Source organism: Gobius niger, assembly GCF_951799975.1.
Source record: "Gobius niger genome assembly, chromosome: 15".
Taxonomy (NCBI): domain Eukaryota; kingdom Metazoa; phylum Chordata; class Actinopteri; order Gobiiformes; family Gobiidae; genus Gobius; species Gobius niger.
Window position 1 is genome coordinate 27,728,288 of NC_136866.1, and position 20,060 is coordinate 27,748,347.

The 20,060-nt window shown below is 46.6% G+C and overlaps 1 protein-coding gene across 1 annotated transcript in view; it reads right to left on the bottom strand.

Moving 5' to 3' along the window:
* LOC306975382 (cytochrome P450 2K1-like) overlaps positions 1–18,197 on the bottom strand; it is a gene marked incomplete at both ends in the record, with an annotated part of 32,265 nt that extends 14,068 nt beyond the window's left edge. Inside the window, 5 exons of the mRNA XM_079572893.1 lie at positions 117–296; positions 377–518; positions 6,176–6,360; positions 16,608–16,749; positions 18,186–18,197. Of these exons, the coding sequence (XP_079429019.1) occupies positions 117–296; positions 377–518; positions 6,176–6,360; positions 16,608–16,749; positions 18,186–18,197 (661 nt within the window). The remainder of the gene's footprint in view (positions 1–116; positions 297–376; positions 519–6,175; positions 6,361–16,607; positions 16,750–18,185) is intronic.
* Between the last annotated feature and the right edge of the window lie 1,863 nt (positions 18,198–20,060).

The following is a 20,060-nucleotide window of genomic DNA, read 5'->3' on the forward strand; positions in this document are numbered from 1 at the left end:
AAAAGAGATTCTTAATCTCAGTGGGACTATCCTGGTTAAATAAAGATCAATAAATTAAAAAAAACGAAAACGTTTAAATGGCACATTTTCAGATTTGTGTTTAGTGATTTAAAGACACGGGACGGCACAGAGTTGGTGAGACGCCGGGCTCAGGGTTATGCCGAAGCGCGGGATCAGCTCCAGTTCCTCCTCGCTGACACCAGGGGGCGGCGTGAAGCGGAAACGCTGCATCAGAGTCACAAAGAAGATGAACAGCTCCATCCGGGCCAGGCCTTCACCCGGACAAATCCTGCGGCCTGCGAGAGGGAGGAGCCACGTTAAAAATACAATACAAATTAATGTATAAATCAATAACATTCTTATTATTATTATTCACCTGCGGAGAAAGGCATGAAGGCGTCTCTCGTGACGAACCTCCCGTCCTTGTCGAGGAAGTGAGCGGGATGGAAGCTGTGAGGCTTTTCCCATTGGCTCTCGTCGTAGAGGACCGAGGTGAGGAGGGGGTACACTGTGGTGCCCTACAGGGAGACGAGGCGGGTTAGAACTAGGGCTGCAATGATTCATCAAGTAAATCAATTCATTTGATTAGAAAAAATCCTCAAAATCCAAAGAGTGGTGCGCACTGAATGGGTGCTGCTGCCGGATGCTCTCTCATCGAATGCAATTTCTCCATCTGTGAGATCAATAAAGTATCATCATCTTATCTAATTTTCCCACTTCGATGATTCGCTTAATTAATGTAGCTCATTAAAACCGCATGGAATGGGGACACTGAGTAGGGCTGTCCCGATCCGATGACGTGATCGGAAATCGGGCCCGATCACGTGGCTACAGACTCGATCGGAATCGGACAACACCTCCCGATCAGGACTCGGATATTTATGCGTGTCCATTCTCGTTACTTTTGATCAGATTTTTAGCTACCGCAAAGCACTTTCTGTCCCCTCCCCCTGGCCCAGCGCCTCTGTCACTCACCTGGCCCAGAGCCTCTGTCACTCACCTGGCCCAGCGCCTCTGTCACTCACCTGGCCCAGCGCCTCTGTCACTCACCTGGCCCAGAGCCTCTGTCACTCACCTGGCCCAGCGCCTCTGTCACTCACCTGGCCCAGCGCCTCTGTCACTCCCCTGGCCCAGAGCCTCTGTCACTCACCTGGCCCAGAGCCTCTGTCACTCCCCTGGCCCAGCGCCTCTGTCACTCCCCTGGCCCAGCGCCTCTGTGACTCACCTGGCCCAGCGCCTCTGTGACTCACCTGGCCCAGAGCCTCTGTCACTCCCCTGGCCCAGCGCCTCTGTCACTCCCCTGGCCCAGCGCCTCTGTCACTCACCTGGCCCAGAGCCTCTGTCACTCACCTGGCCCAGAGCCTCTGTCACTCCCCTGGCCCAGCGCCTCTGTGACTCACCTGGCCCAGAGCCTCTGTCACTCACCTGGCCCAGAGCCTCTGTCACTCCCCTGGCCCAGCGCCTCTGTGACTCACCTGGCCCAGCGCCTCTGTCACTCACCTGGCCCAGAGCCTCTGTCACTCACCTGGCCCAGAGCCTCTGTCACTCCCCTGGCCCAGCGCCTCTGTCACTCACCTGGCCCAGAGCCTCTGTCACTCCCCTGGCCCAGCGCCTCTGTCACTCACTCCACCTGCTGCGTCAAACCACTCGCACCATCGCTCAGTCCGTGCCCCCCCTTCGTCTGAGAAATCCACAAATCCACACAAGTGCCAGCGCAGGAGAACAATAACAACATCTCCGATAACGCGTGCAGAGTTTACTGTCGGCTAAGAGGAGAGAGGAGTGAGAACGAGGGGAGGACAGGGCGGAGAGAGAGCGGTAAGAAGTAGCAAACAGCCCGATACATGTGATTAAACCACACGTACTCAGACCCGCACTGAGCAGCATTCTGCATTTCTGCGGAGATGTTTCAAAGTCCGTGGACAGAGACGAGAGCGGGCCCGCTGTGCTCATACGTGCGCAAATGCTGAACCTCGTCTCTATAACCTGATAACCACTGCTTCCTCTCTTCGCTTTTGCCCGTGCTTCGTTCAGGAGGTGAACGGAGGAAGAAGCACTTGCTGTCACTCCTGGTTGTCTGAAGCCTTTAGTCAAACACACGCACTCTGTACACGCCCACAGTAGGTGACACGCGCTCAAGCCACGGTGGACGGTGCACGTGCACAGCGCTCGCGGACCTCGACCCTGTCCCAGTTTTCAGGCTGGGAAATGTGGTCTACTTATTAAAGAGACTGTAATCAGATTAACATGGCACATTTAGCTTTTGGCCAAATATATTGTTATTTAACTGTTTGGCCACATTACTGCTGTGTTTTTTACGTTGCAGTGCATAAAAAATGCATTGCCCAATTTTTGTTTTCATTGCCAATCAACAAACACATTTAATAACAAATGGGATTTTAGATCAGCCTCTCTGTAAAACTATATGACACTGTAAAGACTAATAGTCTTTCTTACTTACTTAAAGACAAAGTAGAGTTACTCTCTATGTCCAAAACCATGAATGAAGTTGAATAATATATTTATATTTTTTTTTCTTAATTTTTAAAACAATGTATTAGGTATCGGATCGGGACTCGGTATCGGGCAATTCTCAAAATCAAATGACTCGGACTCGGATCGGAGGCAAAAAAACCTGATCGGGACATCCCTACCACTGAGCGCCCGGAACTTTCAGCGATGCTTGTATCCTCAAAAGATAAATTCTCTGTTGGCAAATAAAAGAGTCAACAATGTCCACATCTTTATCATGAATAATCAAATCAAATCAATTTTATTTGTATAGCGCTTTTCATACATGTCATGTAACACAAAGTGCTTTACAGATTTAAAAACATTCTCTCACACCCACTTCCTTCCAAAAAAAACAAACAAAAAAAACAGACACATTGTAGCATTCACACTCCCCCCACCCACCTCCCCAGAGACACACCGCACAAGCACACAATACACACTCAAGGTAAAACAGTGGAGATTATGGACAAAAGGCTAAGATAAGGCTGGGTGCAGATAAACCAGGTAAGGGAACACCATCCAAAGAGCCGTCTGCATCGGGAGCGGCGCCTCGGCTGCAGCCACAGGGACCAACACAGGGTGCCCGCACCTCCATCCAGACACCCACAAGACAGCCCCCCAGCAGCCACAGCCAATCACCGCTCCCGAGGCAGAGGGCTCCTCCAGAGGAAACTGGGAGAGCATAAAAATTGTTAAAATAAATAAAAGTACGTAAGTAAAATTGAATAATAGGATAATAAAAAATAAGACCGAGAGGTAAAATACATAAATACAGAATAAATATTAATAACTATTAAATGTCAATTTAATTAATTATAAGGTGCTGATAAATAATAATAAATAGGCCTAGCAAAAATAAATATCAGTTAAAAGCTAAGCTAAAAAGGTGGGTCTTGAGCCTGCTCTTAAAAACATGAACGTTCTCTGCAGCCCTGAGCTCCTCCTCAGGTGGTTCCAGAGGCGAGGGCCGTAATAATGGAAAGACGCCTCATCATGAGTCTTTTTGTTGACTTTAGGAATAACTAGGAGACCCCTGCCGGAGGAGCGAAGGGGCCGTGAAGGTTCATAAGGTAAAAGCAGTTCTGAGAGATAAGAAGGACCAAGACCATTAAGACATTTAAAAACCATTAAAAGAACTTTAAAATCGATCCTGAAACACACGGGGAGCCAATGCAGCGATTCTAAAACCGGTGTAATGTGGTCCCGCCTCCTGGTCTTCGTCAGGACACGAGCTGCTGAATTTTGTAAGAGTTGTAAACCTGAGATACTCTTTTTGGAAAGACCAGAGAGCAGGGCATTACAGTAGTCGATACGACTGATGATAAAAGCATGCATGAGCGTCTCTGTGTTGGCCCGAGAGAGAATGGGGCGGACTCTGGCTATGTTCTTCAGATGGTAAAAACCTGTCTTTGTGATATTCTTAATGTGTGGAATAAAAGTCAGCTCAGAGTCAAAGATCACACCCAGGTTCTTCACCTGTGAGGAAGGATTAACAGACAGTGACTGTAGTTTGGGTAAAAGTCTCTCTCTCTGGGCCTCAGGACCGATGACTAAAACTTCAGTTTTGTCCTGGTTAAGCTGGAGAAAGTTTTCTGCCATCCAGGATTTAATATCTAAAATGCAGTTAATAAGTGCATCCATTGGCCTGGTGTCATCAGGAGACATGGAGATGTATAACTGTGTATCATCAGCATAACTGTGAAAGTTGACTCCATGTCTCCTGATGACATCACCAAGAGGAGCATATACAGGTTAAAAAGCACTGGGCCTAAAATCGAACCCTGGGGCACACCACATGTAATTTTATGGACCTTAGAGGAGAAGGTATCCACACTTACCATGAATGTCCTGTCTGTGAGGGAGGAAGTAAACCATTTGTGGGCAGCACCAGAGAGGCCGATGTGTTTTAAACGAGTTAAAAGAATAGTGTGGTCGACTGTATCAAAGGCAGCGCTCAGATCCAGAAGAACCAACACTGTCAACTTTGTAGAATCATAATTTAATCTAAAATCGTTTAAAATCTTTAAAAGGGCAGTCTCGGTGCTGTGGTTTACCCTAAAGCCAGACAGGAATTTCTCAAGGACATTATGTGCATTTATAAAATCACTAAGATGGGTAAAAACAAGTTTTTCTAAAATTTTGCTTAAAAATGGTAAGTTGGATACTGGTCTAAAATTGTTAAAATCATTAAAATCCAAATTGCTCTTCTTCAACAGCGGCCTCACCACCGCCCCTTTAAAGGCAGCAGGGAAGACCCCCGTCTGAAGAGAGCCATTCATCATGTTTAAAAGCTCGTCTCTAAAAGATCCATAAAATGTTTTAAAAAACGGCGTTGGGGCCGGGTCTAAAAGACATGTGGTGGGCCTCACTGAGGAGAAAACTTTATCAAGCATCTCAGCATTAACCAGGACAAAACTGTCCAGTGTTTCCTCTGGAACAAGAAGACAATCAGATGTATTTAAAACCGTTTTTCTTTGGGTAGATAAAATATTACATCTGATAGTGTCTATCTTCCCCCTGAAGTGGTCTGCAAATGCCTCGCAAAGGGAATCTGATGGAGTTTCACGGAAAGCTTTAGGATCATGGTGAAGAAGGTTGTCAATGGTTGAAAAAAGAACCTTTGTATTATTTTTATTGTCCGATATGATTTTGGTGAAGTATGAATTTCTTGAGTTTCTAACTGTTTTATTGTATGTTTTCAACTGCTCGGCGTAAATTTGGTAATTGATTGTAATTTTATTTTTCCTCCATTTTCTTTCTAGCACCCTGCAATTTCTTTTTTGTTTTTTGAGTTCCTCATTTTTCCATGGGGGCGTGGGTTTGACTTGCATTTGTTTCAGTTTTAGAGGCACGACCAGGTCAAGGGTGGATTGAAGCTTACTGTTAAAATCATCAACAATAAAATCACAGGGTGCAGGTAAAACCAAGGGGGGGGTGTTTGTCTAAAATATCGATAAAAGTTGCAGCCACTTCAGGGGTTAGATGGCGCTTCCCTACAGTTCTCAAGGAGGTCTCACGCTGGATAAAAGCGGTGATTTTAAAAATCGCGCAGTAGTGGTCAGAGACAGCCAAGTCGACGACGGAGGACACACCAGTGGACAGGCCATACGTGATGACCAGGTCCAGGGTGTGTCCTCTGAGTCGGCTGTGTGACATGCTGAGTAAAAGACATATAATTAAGAATGTTTAAAAATTCATTTGAAAGAGGGTCTAAAATATTATCTACATGTAAATTAAAATCACCGGCTAAAATTATTCGCTCATAGGAGTTGTGTAAAATTGTTAAAAACTCTGAAAACTCATGAATAAAAAGTGAGCACTTTTTTGGGGGTCTGTAGATTGTGACACATAAAATTTCAGGGCTGCTAAAAACAATGGCACTGTATTCAAAGCTGGTAAAATCATCAAATAAAACCGGCTTGGCAGCAAGGGTTGCCAAGCCGGTATAATGCTCGTTCCACAAGCAAAGTGTTATGAAAGCACGTACGGTATCATCTGTATCATCTCATGTTTGCGTCGTACGACCATTTGTATTTTGGGTTTGTTTGGTTTTATGTTTTTTTTTTACCATCTCCACTGAAAGGTATTGGGATTTCTTCATGGCCGGTAAAAATAAATGTGTTTAAATAGAGCCAGGCTCTGCCTTTGCTCTGACACTGACCTTTTTGATGAAGTGTCCCTGGAAGGTGATGTCCCGGGTCGTCCTGTGGGGGAGGGACATGGGGACGATGTTTGCGATTCTCTGCGTCTCGTGGATGACGGCGTCGGTGAACGGCAGGTCCTTCCTGTCCTCAGTCAGAACCTGGCGACTTCCGATTACTCTGGAGATCTCCTCACGGACCTGGTCTGAGGGACGAGAAAACCAGAAGAATGATTGGTGCGATCAGAACTTGTAAGACTTTCATTTTTAGTCGATCTGCTTTTTCGAAATCATTCTTTAAGGCACACAAATCCCACGGCCCTCGGCTTATGTAATACTCTCGCTTCTTCTGCCGCTGCTATCGAGTGAAATATTTTACAACCACCAGAAAAACAAGAGTTCAGCCCAGGACAATAACATCACTGTGCTCAGTTCATGTTTTATTTTGTTGGCCGCCTGCCAATCGGGGTCAGGCAGGAGAAAGGAGAGCACTAACCATCAGAGAGGGTGCAAAGTTCACTGAAGAATGTTAGTATTTAACTGAGGCCCTGCAGTAAACGATTGTGATGGTTCTTGTGCAAATCCTCCCTACAAAGAGATTGATTTACTTATTGAGACAAGCCCCTTGAAATCTCTGGCTTTGGAGAAGTGTAAGCCGGTTCTCATGTCAATGACCTCATCTGGTGAAAACCAAAGTTACATATGTAACTACGGTTCTATGAATCCCGAATGACAGCCAGAGGCGGTGCTGTAAGCACTGAATGTCTCCTTCGCACATGCGCCATTCGAGTAGTAATACGAAAAATGTCACACCTGTGACCCTGGATGACCAGCCAGGAGGCTATATAGCTCCCCGTCATCTGAGCCTCTGTTCCTAAAGAATCTTCTCGCGAAAACGCAAGGATTCTGAGTGACAGAGAAGCTCTGGCGGTCATTCGGGATTCATAGAACCGTAGTTACATACGTAACTTTCATCCCTGCTGACCGCCAGAGGCGGTGCTGTAAGCACTGAAAGACTAATACCAACTATGTCACGGGGAATCCTGAGTACAGAACTTACTGAGCGGACTCCAATCACAAACCACAGTGACCAAAACACTGTAACAGTGAAAACCAGGTGGATGCACCGGCTGCCACAGACAGATAAGCTGTCCAGATGGACTCCAATAAAGTACTGTCCACAAGTGCACAGGAAATGGGACAAACCCCTAAGAAATGCCCAAAAAGTGGGAGACTCCCCTTACAAGGGAACGGTGCACGTCCCGAAAAACTAAGGGGTGGCGGCTGGAACGCCATACTACATGCAACGATATCCTGTCCAAGTAAAAACACTTCGTCATGAAGGACAGACGGCCAACAGGCTCTGCCACCGTCTCAAGCCATGAGAATGGAGGCACACCAATCATTCACTAAAACTCTAGGGGCCCGATCTTGTGTCTCAAAACGCAGACGATAGCGTGACATTTTGTGCTCAGTAGGAGCGCACTTTGTGATCTTGCCACTCCAGACTTTTAAGTGGGTGGAGACACACATTTTCCTCCAACCAGATCGACTCCGCGTCCAGGAAAGTGGTTGTGTGGGAGTGGGGGGTGAACATGTGCTTTTGTTTTGCTTCGCGTTCGCGCCACAGTGACGCTGTAGCTCTTTTTCTCTCGTGACATGAACATCGTTTAGCTCACGATGGGGTTAATAAAGTTTTAAGTTTGACCTGTGAGCCTAAGGCTTAAGAAAGAACGCAAGACAGCGCAATGTAAACGAGGAAGTGAATGTCAGCCGTGTTTCCATCAGTGCAGTCACCTCCTCTTGTGACGCTCCCTCACAGGTGGCGGAGGCGAATGGCACATATAGCTCCGCCACTCGGAAAATAATTTGCCAAGAGCCTGCGCCGCCCCGTGCGCCGCCACAAGATCTGGCCCAAGGAGTGAAAGACCATAAGCCACCAAGAACCAGCCTGCTTGGAGGTCACAGTGAACCAAGTGCGACTAATGCACCCTGGCACAGGAGACGTACTCCCTGCATAAAGAAGAAAATCTGCATGGGACATGCCAAACAGTCCAAACAAAACAGGTGGCAACAAAGCAAACATGAACATGAAAAGGACCACAGAACAGCCCCTTATAAGGCAGGAGCACTAACCCCTCGCACGAAAAGTTGCAGAGAAACAATCACACCCCAGGAAAACGCACTGGAGGTAAAACAATTTCCCACCAGGAGAGAAAAAACACCTGGATATAAAAAAGTGCAAACAGTGGAACACAGAAAAGTGGCCCCAGCCCTGTTGAAGGCCTATAGACTCTCATGGCCACAAAAGCCCATGACTCCATCTCATAGAAGTGATGGGACAAGAAAACTTCATCGATCACCATAAACACAGAAAGAACCTGCATGTGCACATACCAGCCAGCGTACAGTCAATACATTAACAGACAATGTCCAGCTCCAAAGCATGATGAAAATCATACCAGAGAACTGCAGGCCTGATCCACCTCAGGTATCACAGAAGTAAGTCACTGTCAGCCAGCAATGATGTCCAATGCTTAAAATGCCCAACGAACTCACGAGTCAAAGTGGCAACCAAACATGAGTCAAAGAGCAGCAGCAGTAAGCGGAGCTGCCAATGGAACTCGCTGCCGACCATGGCCTGTTTAGCAGCTAGCAGTACAGTATCTGCTGGTCCTCTGCGCCAAGCGCTTCCACTGAGAAACAGCCAGGCAAATAAAACCACACGCCTGATTCTGCTCCAGGAGGCACTGCCCTTAACAGACTGGCCAAAGACTGACAACCGACTAAGCCCTTGTTTCACAAAACCACAGAGCAGCATCTCTGCAGAATGGACTTGGACTGCAGATGCCACCACAGGTGGCAGTATTGTAGAAGTCAAAAGGCCATTATTGAAAGAGAGACTATCAATGCACCCTTCACCAACACCGGCAAAGAATATGGAAGCATTGCCGTGCAAAAGCACCAAGACCACAGCCAGGAGAGGGAGCGAAAAACGCAACCATCACCGAAATAGGCACATGCTACTCTACCCTACAAGTGCAGTAGGATGCACATGTCAACATAGGTAGTAGCATGGGGGAGAGGAGGTGCAAACGCCAGTGTCAACAAAACCCAGGCAGTACCAGCACCATTACAGTGTAAAGGCACATACAGTGCCTCTCGAAAGTATTCATACACCTTGAACCTTTGCACATTTTGTCATGTTTACAACCATAAACATAAAGATTTTATTTTGATTTTTTTACTGAACGTTCACACACAAGTAACAGACAACTGTGAAGTGAAAGTAAAATGATACATGATTCTGTTATTTTTCAAAAAATAGAAAACCGAAAAGTGGGGCGGGCATAAGTATTCATACAGCATGAATTAATACTTTGTGGAACCCCCTTTTGCTGCAATAACAGCACAAGTCTTTTGTGACTGTACAAGATTTGCACATATAGAAACTGAAATTTTAGCCAACTCCTCTTTACAAAACAACTCCAGCTCTGTCAGATTTGAAGGAGAGCGTTTGTGAACAGCAGTTTTCAATTCCTTCCACAGATTTTCAATAGGATTTAGGTCAGGAATTTGACTGGGCCATTCTAACACATTAATAAGATAAGATAAGATAAACCTTTTATTGATCTCACAAAGGAGAAATTCACTTGTTACAGTCGGCGTTCAAGAAGATCACTCAGAGTTAATAAAGTGCAGCTGATACAGAGATTATTGCACATGTTACTTTACAGTCTTATTGTACAGTCTGACAGCAGTGGGGATGAAGGCTTTGCGGTAGCGCTCCGTCCTGCACTGAGGGTGTCTCGGTCTGCCACTGAGAGAGCTGCTCAGCTCTTCTACAGTCCCGTGCAGTGGGTGGGAGGTGTTGTCCATGATGGAGGTGAGCTTGGCTAACACCCTCCTGTCCCTCATCTCCTCCACAGAGTCCAGGGGGCAGCCCAGGACGGAGCTGGCCCTCCTGACCAGCTTGTTCAGTCTGTTCTTGTCCCGCTCTGTGCTGCCCGGGGCCCAGCAACGGCAGCGTAGTGGAGAGCAGAGGCCACCACAGAGTCATAAAAAGTCCTGAGCAGAGGCCTGCTCACTCCAAACGACCTCAGTCTCCTCAGAAGGTGGAGGCAACTTTGGCCCTTCTTGTACAGGGAGTTGGTGTTGTGGGACCAGTCCAGTCTATTGTTGAGGTGAACACCCAGGTACTTGAAACTGTCCACCTCCTCAATGACCTCCCCCTGGATGTTCAGCAGTGTGTGCTGTAGTGGCTTCCTCGTGAAGTCGATCACCATCTCCTTCGTCTTACTGATGTTCAAGCACAGGTGGTTGCGCTCACACCAGTCCACAAAGTCTATGATGACTGACCGGTTCTCCAGGTCGTTCCCCTTAGACACACAGCCCACGATGGCGGAGTCGTCGGAGAACTTCTGGAGATGACAACTGTCCGTGTTGTATGTGAAGTCCGATGTGTAGATGGTGAAGAGAGACGGTGAGAGGACGGTGCCCTGAGGGGCCCCAGTGCTGCAGACGACCACCTCAGACTCACAGCTGCGCAGCCGCACATACTGTGGTCGGTCCGTGAGGTAGTCGATGGTCCATGCGGTGAGATGTTCATCCACTCCCGCGTCCTCCAGCTTCCCCCGCAGCAGCGCCGGCCTGATGGTGTTGAAGGCACTGGAGAAGTCAAAGAACATGACCCTCACAGCGTTCCCGGCGTGCTCCAGGTGTGTGAGCGCCCGCTCCGACAGGTAGATGACAGCGTCCTCCACTCCGATGTTGGGTCTGTAGGCAAACTGCAGCGGGTCGAGGGTGGGGCTCACCACAGAGCGGAGGTGGGTGAGGATGAGCCGCTCCATCGTCTTCATCAGGTGGGAGGTCAGGGCGACTGGTCTGTAGTGGGCCGGTTCCCTGGCGTGCGCTGTTTTAGGAACCGGGATCAGACAGGAGGTCTTCCACAGGACGGGGACCTTCTCCAGGCTGAGGCTCAGGTTGTAGATGCGGCAGAGGACCTCGGAGAGCTGGTCTGCGCAGGTCCTCAGCAGCCTGGGACTGATGCCATCTGGTCCTGCAGCTTTCCCCCGCTTCAGTCGCCTCAGCTCTCTCCTCACCTGGTCCGGTGTGATGGAGAGGGGGGAGTGAGGGGGGGACTGGTGTGGGGGTGGACTGCCAGGGGTGGGGCAGGTGCTAGAGGAAGTCCGTATGGTGGGGGCTGCAGACGTGGGTGCAGGGGGGCTGGAGGCAGGTGAAGGTGGTCGGGGGAGGGGGGCGGTGTCCACTGGGCTGGAGACGTGTGAAGAGGAGGGAGTGGGGGGAGAATCAAACCGGTTGAAATGTTTGTTGAATTCATCCGCCCCGCGCTGGTCTCCATCAGCTGTCCCTCTGGCACTCTGTCCAAAACCGGAGATGTTCTTCAGTCCCCTCCACACGTCCCGTGCGTTGCCCTGCGCCAGCTTCTGCTCCAGCTTCTCGCCATAGTCCTTCTTGGCCTTCCTGATCCTCCACTGAAGTTCATGCTGGACTCTCCTCTGCTCCTCTCTGTCCCCCTAGTTGAAAGCCCTTTTCTTTTGGTTCAGGAGGGCTTTAAGTTCAGGGGTGGTTGTTGGAGAAACACCGTACCTTCCGGGTTGGTACAGTGTTTTCCACACAGAAGTTGATGTAGAACCATTCCATTGTAGATTTATCTTTGTGTTTAGGGTCATTGTCCTACTGGACGGTGAATCTCCGCCCCAGCCTCAGCTCTCTTGCTGACTCCAGCAGGTTTTCCTCCAAAATGTCCCTGTATTTGGCTCCATCCATCTTCACAACTATTCTTACAATCTCCCCAGTCCCCGCTGAGGAAAAGCAGCCCCACAGCATGATGCTTCCCCCCGTATATTTGACACTGGGGATGGTGCACTCAGGACGATGAGCAGTGTTAGGTTTGCTCCATACATAACGTTTTGCATTTGGGCCAAAAAGTTAAATTTTTGTCTCACTGACCAAAGCTCCTTCTTCCACATGGAGCTGTGACTTCTAGCAAACTTCAAACAGGATTTCTTATGGCCTCCTTTCAATAATGACTTTCTTCTTGCCACTCGTCCATGAAGGCCAGATTTGTGTAGAGCATGACTTATAGTTGTCCCATGTACAGATTGCCTCAGCTCAGCGGCAGGACTTCACAGCTCCTCCAGAGTTATCTTGGGGCACTTGGTTGTATTTCTTACCAGTGCTCTCCTTGTTGGGTAAGTCTGCAGTGGTGCTTTACTCTTTCCATTTCTGAACGATGGATTGAACAGTTGCTCCGGGAGATGTTTAAATCTTGGGACATCTTTGTATAACTTAAGGCTGCTTTAAACTTCTCCACAGCTTTATCCCTGACCTCTCTGGTGCACCTTGACCTTCATGATGTTGTTTAGTGACCAATACACTCCGACCATAGCTCTGAGGGCCTAAAAGAACAGCTTAAATTATACTGAGAGTAGATTACACACAGGTGGCCTCTATTTAACCGTTCGGCCAAGGTGTGAACATTCTGCAGTCATTAGGAATGTTATAAAGGGAATTTAATGCACTCAGAAAATGCTGTATGAATACTTATGTAAGCCCCACTTTTCACTTTTTGAAAAACAACAGAATCATGTATCATTTTGCTTTCACTTCACTGTTCACTGTTACTTGTGTGTGAACGTTCAGTAAAAAAATCAAAATAAAATCTTTATGTTTAGGGTTGTAAACATGACAAAATGTGCAAAAGTTCAAGGTGTATGAATACTTTCGAGAGGCACTGTAAACCACAGCTGGGAGAGGAGGCACTCGCGTAAACCTTCACCAACATAAGCTTACGCCAGCACAGTAGCCAACACAGTAGACACCTCAATGCAGGCCACAGCTGGGAGAGGGAGCGCTAACGCAACCTTCACCAACATACACGCAAACCAAGACTGGTAGAAGCAATGCAGCGAAAATGCATTGAGGTCACAGACAAAACCCAAAACAGATGGAAGCAACGCAGGGTACACGCGCACAAGCCACAGCTGGGAGAGGGGGCGCAAACGCAGCTTCCACTAGCAAGGGCATAAGCCAACACAGTTGGGAGAAATGCAGTGGATAAGCATAGAGGCCACAGCTGGGAGAGAGTGAAAACACTGCCCTCACCAGCATGGACACAAATTATAGTGGACACAACACAGTGGCAATTCATGTAGGCCATAGTCAGGAGAGGGAGCGCGAACACAGCCTTCACCAACAGGGACACATGCAAACATCGTTAGCAGCCGACACAAAAACAGCAAAAACTACAACTCGTAGTAGTAGTCTACTGAGCAAATAACCAAACAGCCAGTAACAGTACAAGGTAATTGTGCAAAAGCACCAGCAAGGAGATGGGGCGAACACGCCGCCATCACCAATACGGGTGTGCAATCAGACTATAAACAAAGACAAAAGCAACAACAAGATAATTTGTCAATCGTTGGAAAAGTCGCGCAACCGCCTAGCCGAGTAAAAAAAATGCAGACTGAATGGGCTACACAAGTGTCAAGCTGGGTACAGAACCACAATATAGACCACGAGACGCGAAACACCGCCGGCCACTGGCGTTGAATAGTTAGCGTAACATCATACACACATAGACCCATGTATTATTCCAAAACAAATCGAGGTCACTGAAGAAATGTTGAAGACATTATGTTTAACCAGAACTCCTGTGCGCTCCTCCATGGCATAAGCGTACACGCCATGTCATGCCACACTTACACACTGGAATCCACTCTCCGAGAAGGCTTTCAAAACCGGCTAACTTCATTTGCAAAAGAGAAGATAGCTCCTGCACCGTACGCTGGGGGAAGAGGACGCGTACGCCCCTACACCAGCAGAGGTGAAACTCAAATGCCATTACCATCTCTAATGATAGTCAGCCATGGAGCTGAGGAAACAACACGATGCTAGCTAGCACACACGGCGCAGCAATAGCAATGACCGCAAAAACGGCAGCAAACGGCCAGCACCGTAGCCAGGGTAAGGTGGGCGCATACGCCGACGACCCAGCAGGTGAGTAAACCAGTACCGGCAATCTTACCTTTCAAGAGAGAAAACAAGCCATCGCAGCCCGAGGAGGGCGAAAGATTCCGCAACTCCGACTAAACAGTCACCGGGCTCCAAGCGATGAGCAAACCAAAGCGTGCAAAGTGCTTTGAGATACAAAGCATCATGGAGCATGGCATATTCCGAACCGCACGCAAGAAGAAAAAAGGATCAGAGGCTCAGATGATGTGGAGCTATATAGCCTCCTGGTTGGTCATCCGGGGTCACAGGCGTGCCGTTTTTGGTATTACTACTCGAACGGCGCATGCGCGAGGGAGACATTCAGTGCTTACAGCACCGCCTCTGGCAGTCAGCAGGGAACTAGTATTTACTTTGGTGCGAGTAAAGGCTTGTTTACTTGGATATGTTCAATGAACCCAGACGATTCCTGCAGTCGTGTGTTTACGTCCAACGTCATGTTTTTAACACGTGGCCAGTAGAAGACATCGCTAATCCTTTATTGGAAAATAGCGACAGAGGAAGGACCACGAACTCTGGAGATCACACTCAGAAGTAGGTATAGGAATTGAGAACCGGTTCTACTTGAGTAATCCATCAGAACGTGTGCCTCCTTCATTAACGATGCCTCTCATCGATGCCGCTTTGCGGTGCAGCCTCTTTATCTACACAGGGCTCTAGACTGCGACCAAAATGCTTGCATATGCGACTATTTTTAAAGAATGTGCGAGTAAAAAAAATAAGTGGTAGCACCTGTGCTACCAAAGCCTATTAGACTTTAGTGCTACCACTAAAGTCTAATAGGCTTTATGAGGAGTGCTACAAACAACGTTATAAACATCGTCTTCAGAGCACTCTTCAACACACACTGCGCATGCACGCACACACCCAAGTTTCTACTATTATTGAAGAAATCAGCTGGCAGTTTAGGCTAAACTTTTTGTCCAGGCAAGTGCCCCGACAGCAACAAAAGCCACGTGTCCCAACATGAATTAACCTTCTATTACTTTCTGCCAATACGCACTTTCAGTTTATTTTTTTTCAGTTTATTTTCACTTTTATGTTTATGTCAGAGCTCGCCGCTCGGCTGCAGCGGTACCGCCCCAAAAGGCGAGCTCACGAGCGCAGGTAAGAAAGAAGCGCGAGCACAAGAGGAGGAGACAGGAGCAGAAAGAGTTTAGCGGTTTATGTTCCCACCTGAGTTCACTCTGATCTCCTCGCGGTCAGAAGAAGCTTGTTTTAGAGCGCAAACGTAAAGCTAGCAGAGAGCTAACGCAAAGCTAGCAGAGAGCTAACGCAAAGCTAGCAGAGAGCTAACGCAAAGCTAGCAGAGAGCTAACGTAAAGCTAGCAGAGAGCTAACGCAAAGCTAGCAGAGAGCTAACATAAAGCTATCGTAAAGCTAACAGCTGCTGTTATGGCCCGCCCTCTCCCTCAGCCGCAGCAGATTCAGCCCCTGTATTTTATTTAGGCTTTAGGTTAAATAAGTGACAGTGATATTGAAGATTTGGAAAGAAAAAGGCAAACAATTGTCAAGGAAGATGAATAATACTGGATTGAAAACACAAAATTAAAGCAGAACAATGCAAAAAAATTATAATAAAATTACATAAAATCACTATGAATTTTTAAAAAAAAAATTAATTAAAATTTTAAAAAGTTTTAACACTATTTTAATCATTGTTACGATCAATTATTAGTGATTTTGAACATGTTTATAATGGTCCTTGTTTTAATTGATTAAAATGGTGAATATATATTGTGTCTCGAGTATGTGCGACCAAAATATTGTTTGTGCGACCAAATGAAAAAGTTGGTAGCACCAGCGCTACTAAAATAAAAGTTAGTCTGGAGCCCTGCTACATAAAGACACATCTCTTTAGTTCGTGATGAAGTGAACGTGAATGGATCTGAGATAAAGTCTTGGCTGTTTTAGGATCGGCACTGCACGTCGTAACGAGTCCATCTCAATCTGTTCTCTCTATAAACGCTCATAAACGTGAGGCTGCTACGAACTGAAGAACCAAAACAAAGCGCACGTGCTGAAACGTGTGCTTCAGTGCGCGTCGCTCGGATCATTCAGAAACTCCGGTGTCGAGGAGCTTCGATCATAAAAATAGAGGAAGCTCCTCCTCTGCGCATCATTTTCAACACTGGCTTTGGCAAGTTTAGTTTAATTACAGAAATGAGCGTCAGCTCCCCTGAAATAAACATTTCAGCTTAATATACCCTCACAATTGTTACAACTCTGCCCCCTAAGATTTGTGCTTACTTATTGTACATAAGATACCTCGTTTTCTACTATCTAACTGTTTGTACATTTCCTGTCTGTTTTTGCACACTGAGTGAACTCTTGAATGCCGACTGTAACAAGTGAATTTCTCCATTGTGAGATCAATAAAGGATTATCTTATCAAACCCCCTGATGTGGTGCGTATTACCCTGTAAGTGTGGGTACTTGGCCATGATGAGCAGGCCCCATCTCAGCGTGGTGGCCGTGGTGTCTGTGCCGGCGGCGAACAGCTGCATAACTGTCTGCAGCAGGTTGTCCTCGTCGAACGGACTGTTGGGAACTCCCTCCTCCTGAAGGACAACACATCGATACAGAACTGAATGTAGGTTCCAAAAAGGTTCATTTGGTGTTCTTCTGTTGAACTTGTGAAATGTTTCACTTTCTCTCAGACCAGTGTTGTTTTATTCATACCATATTCAAACCACTCTCTTTCTGGGTCAGTCCATCTCAGTTCACCCGATGAGTTAAACCCCACCCTCTCCATTTTTTGTGAAATTTGGTATATATGTAATTCATGGCCAGAAATGCCAAAATTTCCAATTTCAAACTAATCGGACCAACGGTTTTCGAGATATTGCATTCTAAATGTTTTTTCGTGTATTTTGGTATTTTGTAGGTGGATGACCTTTGTACCTATATTTTGACCGTGACACTGTGGGACACGCCCAAACTCACCGACGCCTGTAGGAAAAATGTAGCCCTATGTGTCAACTACAACATATAAAAAAACTGGAGGGGTTTTCTTTTTCATTTTCATGCAATACCAGGTAGAAGTTGACATGCCCACTCCCCCAGACATCCATTCATTGTCCGTTCTGTACAATGGCCGCTGGCTGCCCTGCTTTTTGACCACAAAGGTGGGGGCCGCCATTGCTCCGCCATTGCTGCAGTACCTCCATATCGCCGCTAGGCCCCCATTGAAAAGCATTGGAGTTTAGACACGTTAAAAACTACTTTAAAGCCTGGTTTCAATTGTTTCAACACTAGACGAGGCTAGATATTCCTCCTGAGATAACGCTGGGTTAATAACAATATATGAAACCAGGCTGGTTTTCGTAATATGATTTTTTGAAATCTCGTACTTAATGAGGCTCGGACTGTTAGCATTGGAGCAGCGCGAGCTACACGTCACGCAAGGGCCGAGTCTACGGTGAAAATCCCGCCCGTATGTCCTTTTTAGGAACATGCTTCGTCAGAGCTGGGGAGGGGGAGCCTGTAAATCCGCCATGAATTGCCCCACGGCTGTGGTCAATCTGGTAAACGGGGAGGAGTGAGCATAAGACGTCCATTATTTTTTACAGTCTATGGTTCTGTACAATTCTATTAATTTATATACACAGTGCCTCAGATTGATTTATTTCAAGATATAATGTCAATCACAAACAAAAAGTCAATGAACATTTCACAGCTGTCTCAGCCTCCTGTTCACTTTTTTCTGATTTCTTCTCCTTTCTGTTCCTTGAGGAACAGTTTCGTACACAGGGCCATCGGGAAGCTGAACTCCCTGCATTCACCCATCATGAGCCAAAAGATGATTGAATTGAAAATTGTTACCCTTACAAGACACAGCTTCACTGCAAAGTCTCAAAGTGCCTACATAAACAATTTGAACACAAACTTGAAACCTATGGAGGAAATTATTTTGCAAGGGGACTTCGCTGAGAATTGTTCTTATGTAGTGCAAGACGAGATTTAAAGGTCTCATTGTGAAAACAGCCATTCTTACATCTCTTGCCATGTTTGATGACTGTGTAGAGAATATCAATCTCTTCCATGTGCCAGTGGCTGTGGTGGTTAGTTGTGAAGCTGAACTCAAGCCTAGATTCAACCTGGCTACGACCATCAAAGGAACATTGCAGTTCCATCGTTTCATCCCTGTTTCAATGACAGAGATGCATGTCTACAACTCGGTGAACAGGTGAGCCTCCAGATTTGGTAGCAGTTCAGGAAAACCTGAGTAAAGAACATGAAGGCAGTGCTAATACACCTCTAATTATTAGACCTCAGAATTGTGTGCTGCAGCTACGGTAACGCTCCATGGATTGGTTTGGTGGAGGACGTCTCAGACGGTTTTGGCGACTACAACATAAAGTTTATGTGTCTTAAGGGACCTACTAAAACCTTCTACTTGTATGATAAGATCTTGAAATCTTCTTCGACTTGAAACTACAGTGTTTCTCACAGGGCTCGAGACTTGCATAGTCCCGTCGTTCCGGGGACGGAGAAAAAAAATGCACGGGACGGACTTGCCATCAGGACCATCTACACTTTCATCCACTGTTACTTCAAAGTGTGACATAAGGTATGATGGCGGACTTATCTCCCCCCCCCTCACCAAACACAGACTTTTACATCCTACTGTATCTACTTCTCCGTTGCTGCAAAGTGGTTTGCGCTAAATATATTTACGCTGTATCTACGATTTAAATTAAGATAAATAAATACACAGATCTACGTAGAGTGACCACCTGTCCCTCTTTTGGCCGTCCTGCAGAGCCTGGTCGTTCTGTTCCTCCCTGCTTAAAGAGGGGGTATTATGCTTTTTTCAGCCACATAGCACCAGTCTATCACACTACAATGATGACGAAACCTTCTGTTGGTCTGTCAATGCAGTAAATTAGAATAACTGCCTTGTATAAAATTGCTCTTTCAAAATGGCGGTAGCAAATGGCTTGAAATAGGCCTCTGTCTCTTTAAGAACCTCTGACCCTTTCCGACACGCCCCCTCCACACGCTGTCTGTGGCATCACAACACTTTCTCCACAGTATTGAAACTACGATCGGTGCATTTTATTTTTTATTGTTGGAAAGGACCTACTGTTTATCACTTTGGGAACAATGGCCACACAGGATGTGATTTGAAGACGAACCTTCCACACCGGACGCTTGGAAGGGGCTCTTGCCTGAAAAATAACTGCTGTTTGGAGGCAATCTCTTTGTAACTGCCATGCCCTATGGATCTCTAACTATACCCCCATGGACGACACCAGGATCTGCAGGAGCCCATACGATTCAAAAGACGGACATTATCTGTGCAGGTGGACAGTGGTTTTTCGAGGTTACCCCGTTAGCTTGTTATAATCGACTACAGCTCATTGTTGATGAAAAGTCTGTAATAAACCACAAATGTGTAAAGCCAGGCTCATTGTGTGATCATCGTAAAGGCTGCTTCAAGTAGTTGCTGCTTTATTGACGTTATTTGTGCATAATATGCTGCCTGTTTTCAATGAATGTTGTGAAGGTGAAGGTTGTTAGCTTGTCGCGGCTAATAGTGCCTTAGCTCCGGGAGAAACCACTCGGCTACGACTCACTGTAGATGAAATGTGAGCAATAAACTACGAAATCAACAAGCCAGGCTCCGTGTGTGATCATCATAAAGGCTGCTTCAAGCAGTTGCCTGTTTTAGTGACGTTTTCAATGCATAATATGCTGCTTGTATTCAGTGAATTTTCCCGTTAGCTTGTCGCGGCTAGCTTGTTAGCTCCGGGAGAAAGCCACTCGGCTATGACCCATTGTAGATGAAATGTGAGCAATAAACTTCCAAATCAACAAGCCAGGCTCCATGTGTGATTATTGTTAAACGGTTCTTTATGTGTGTGGT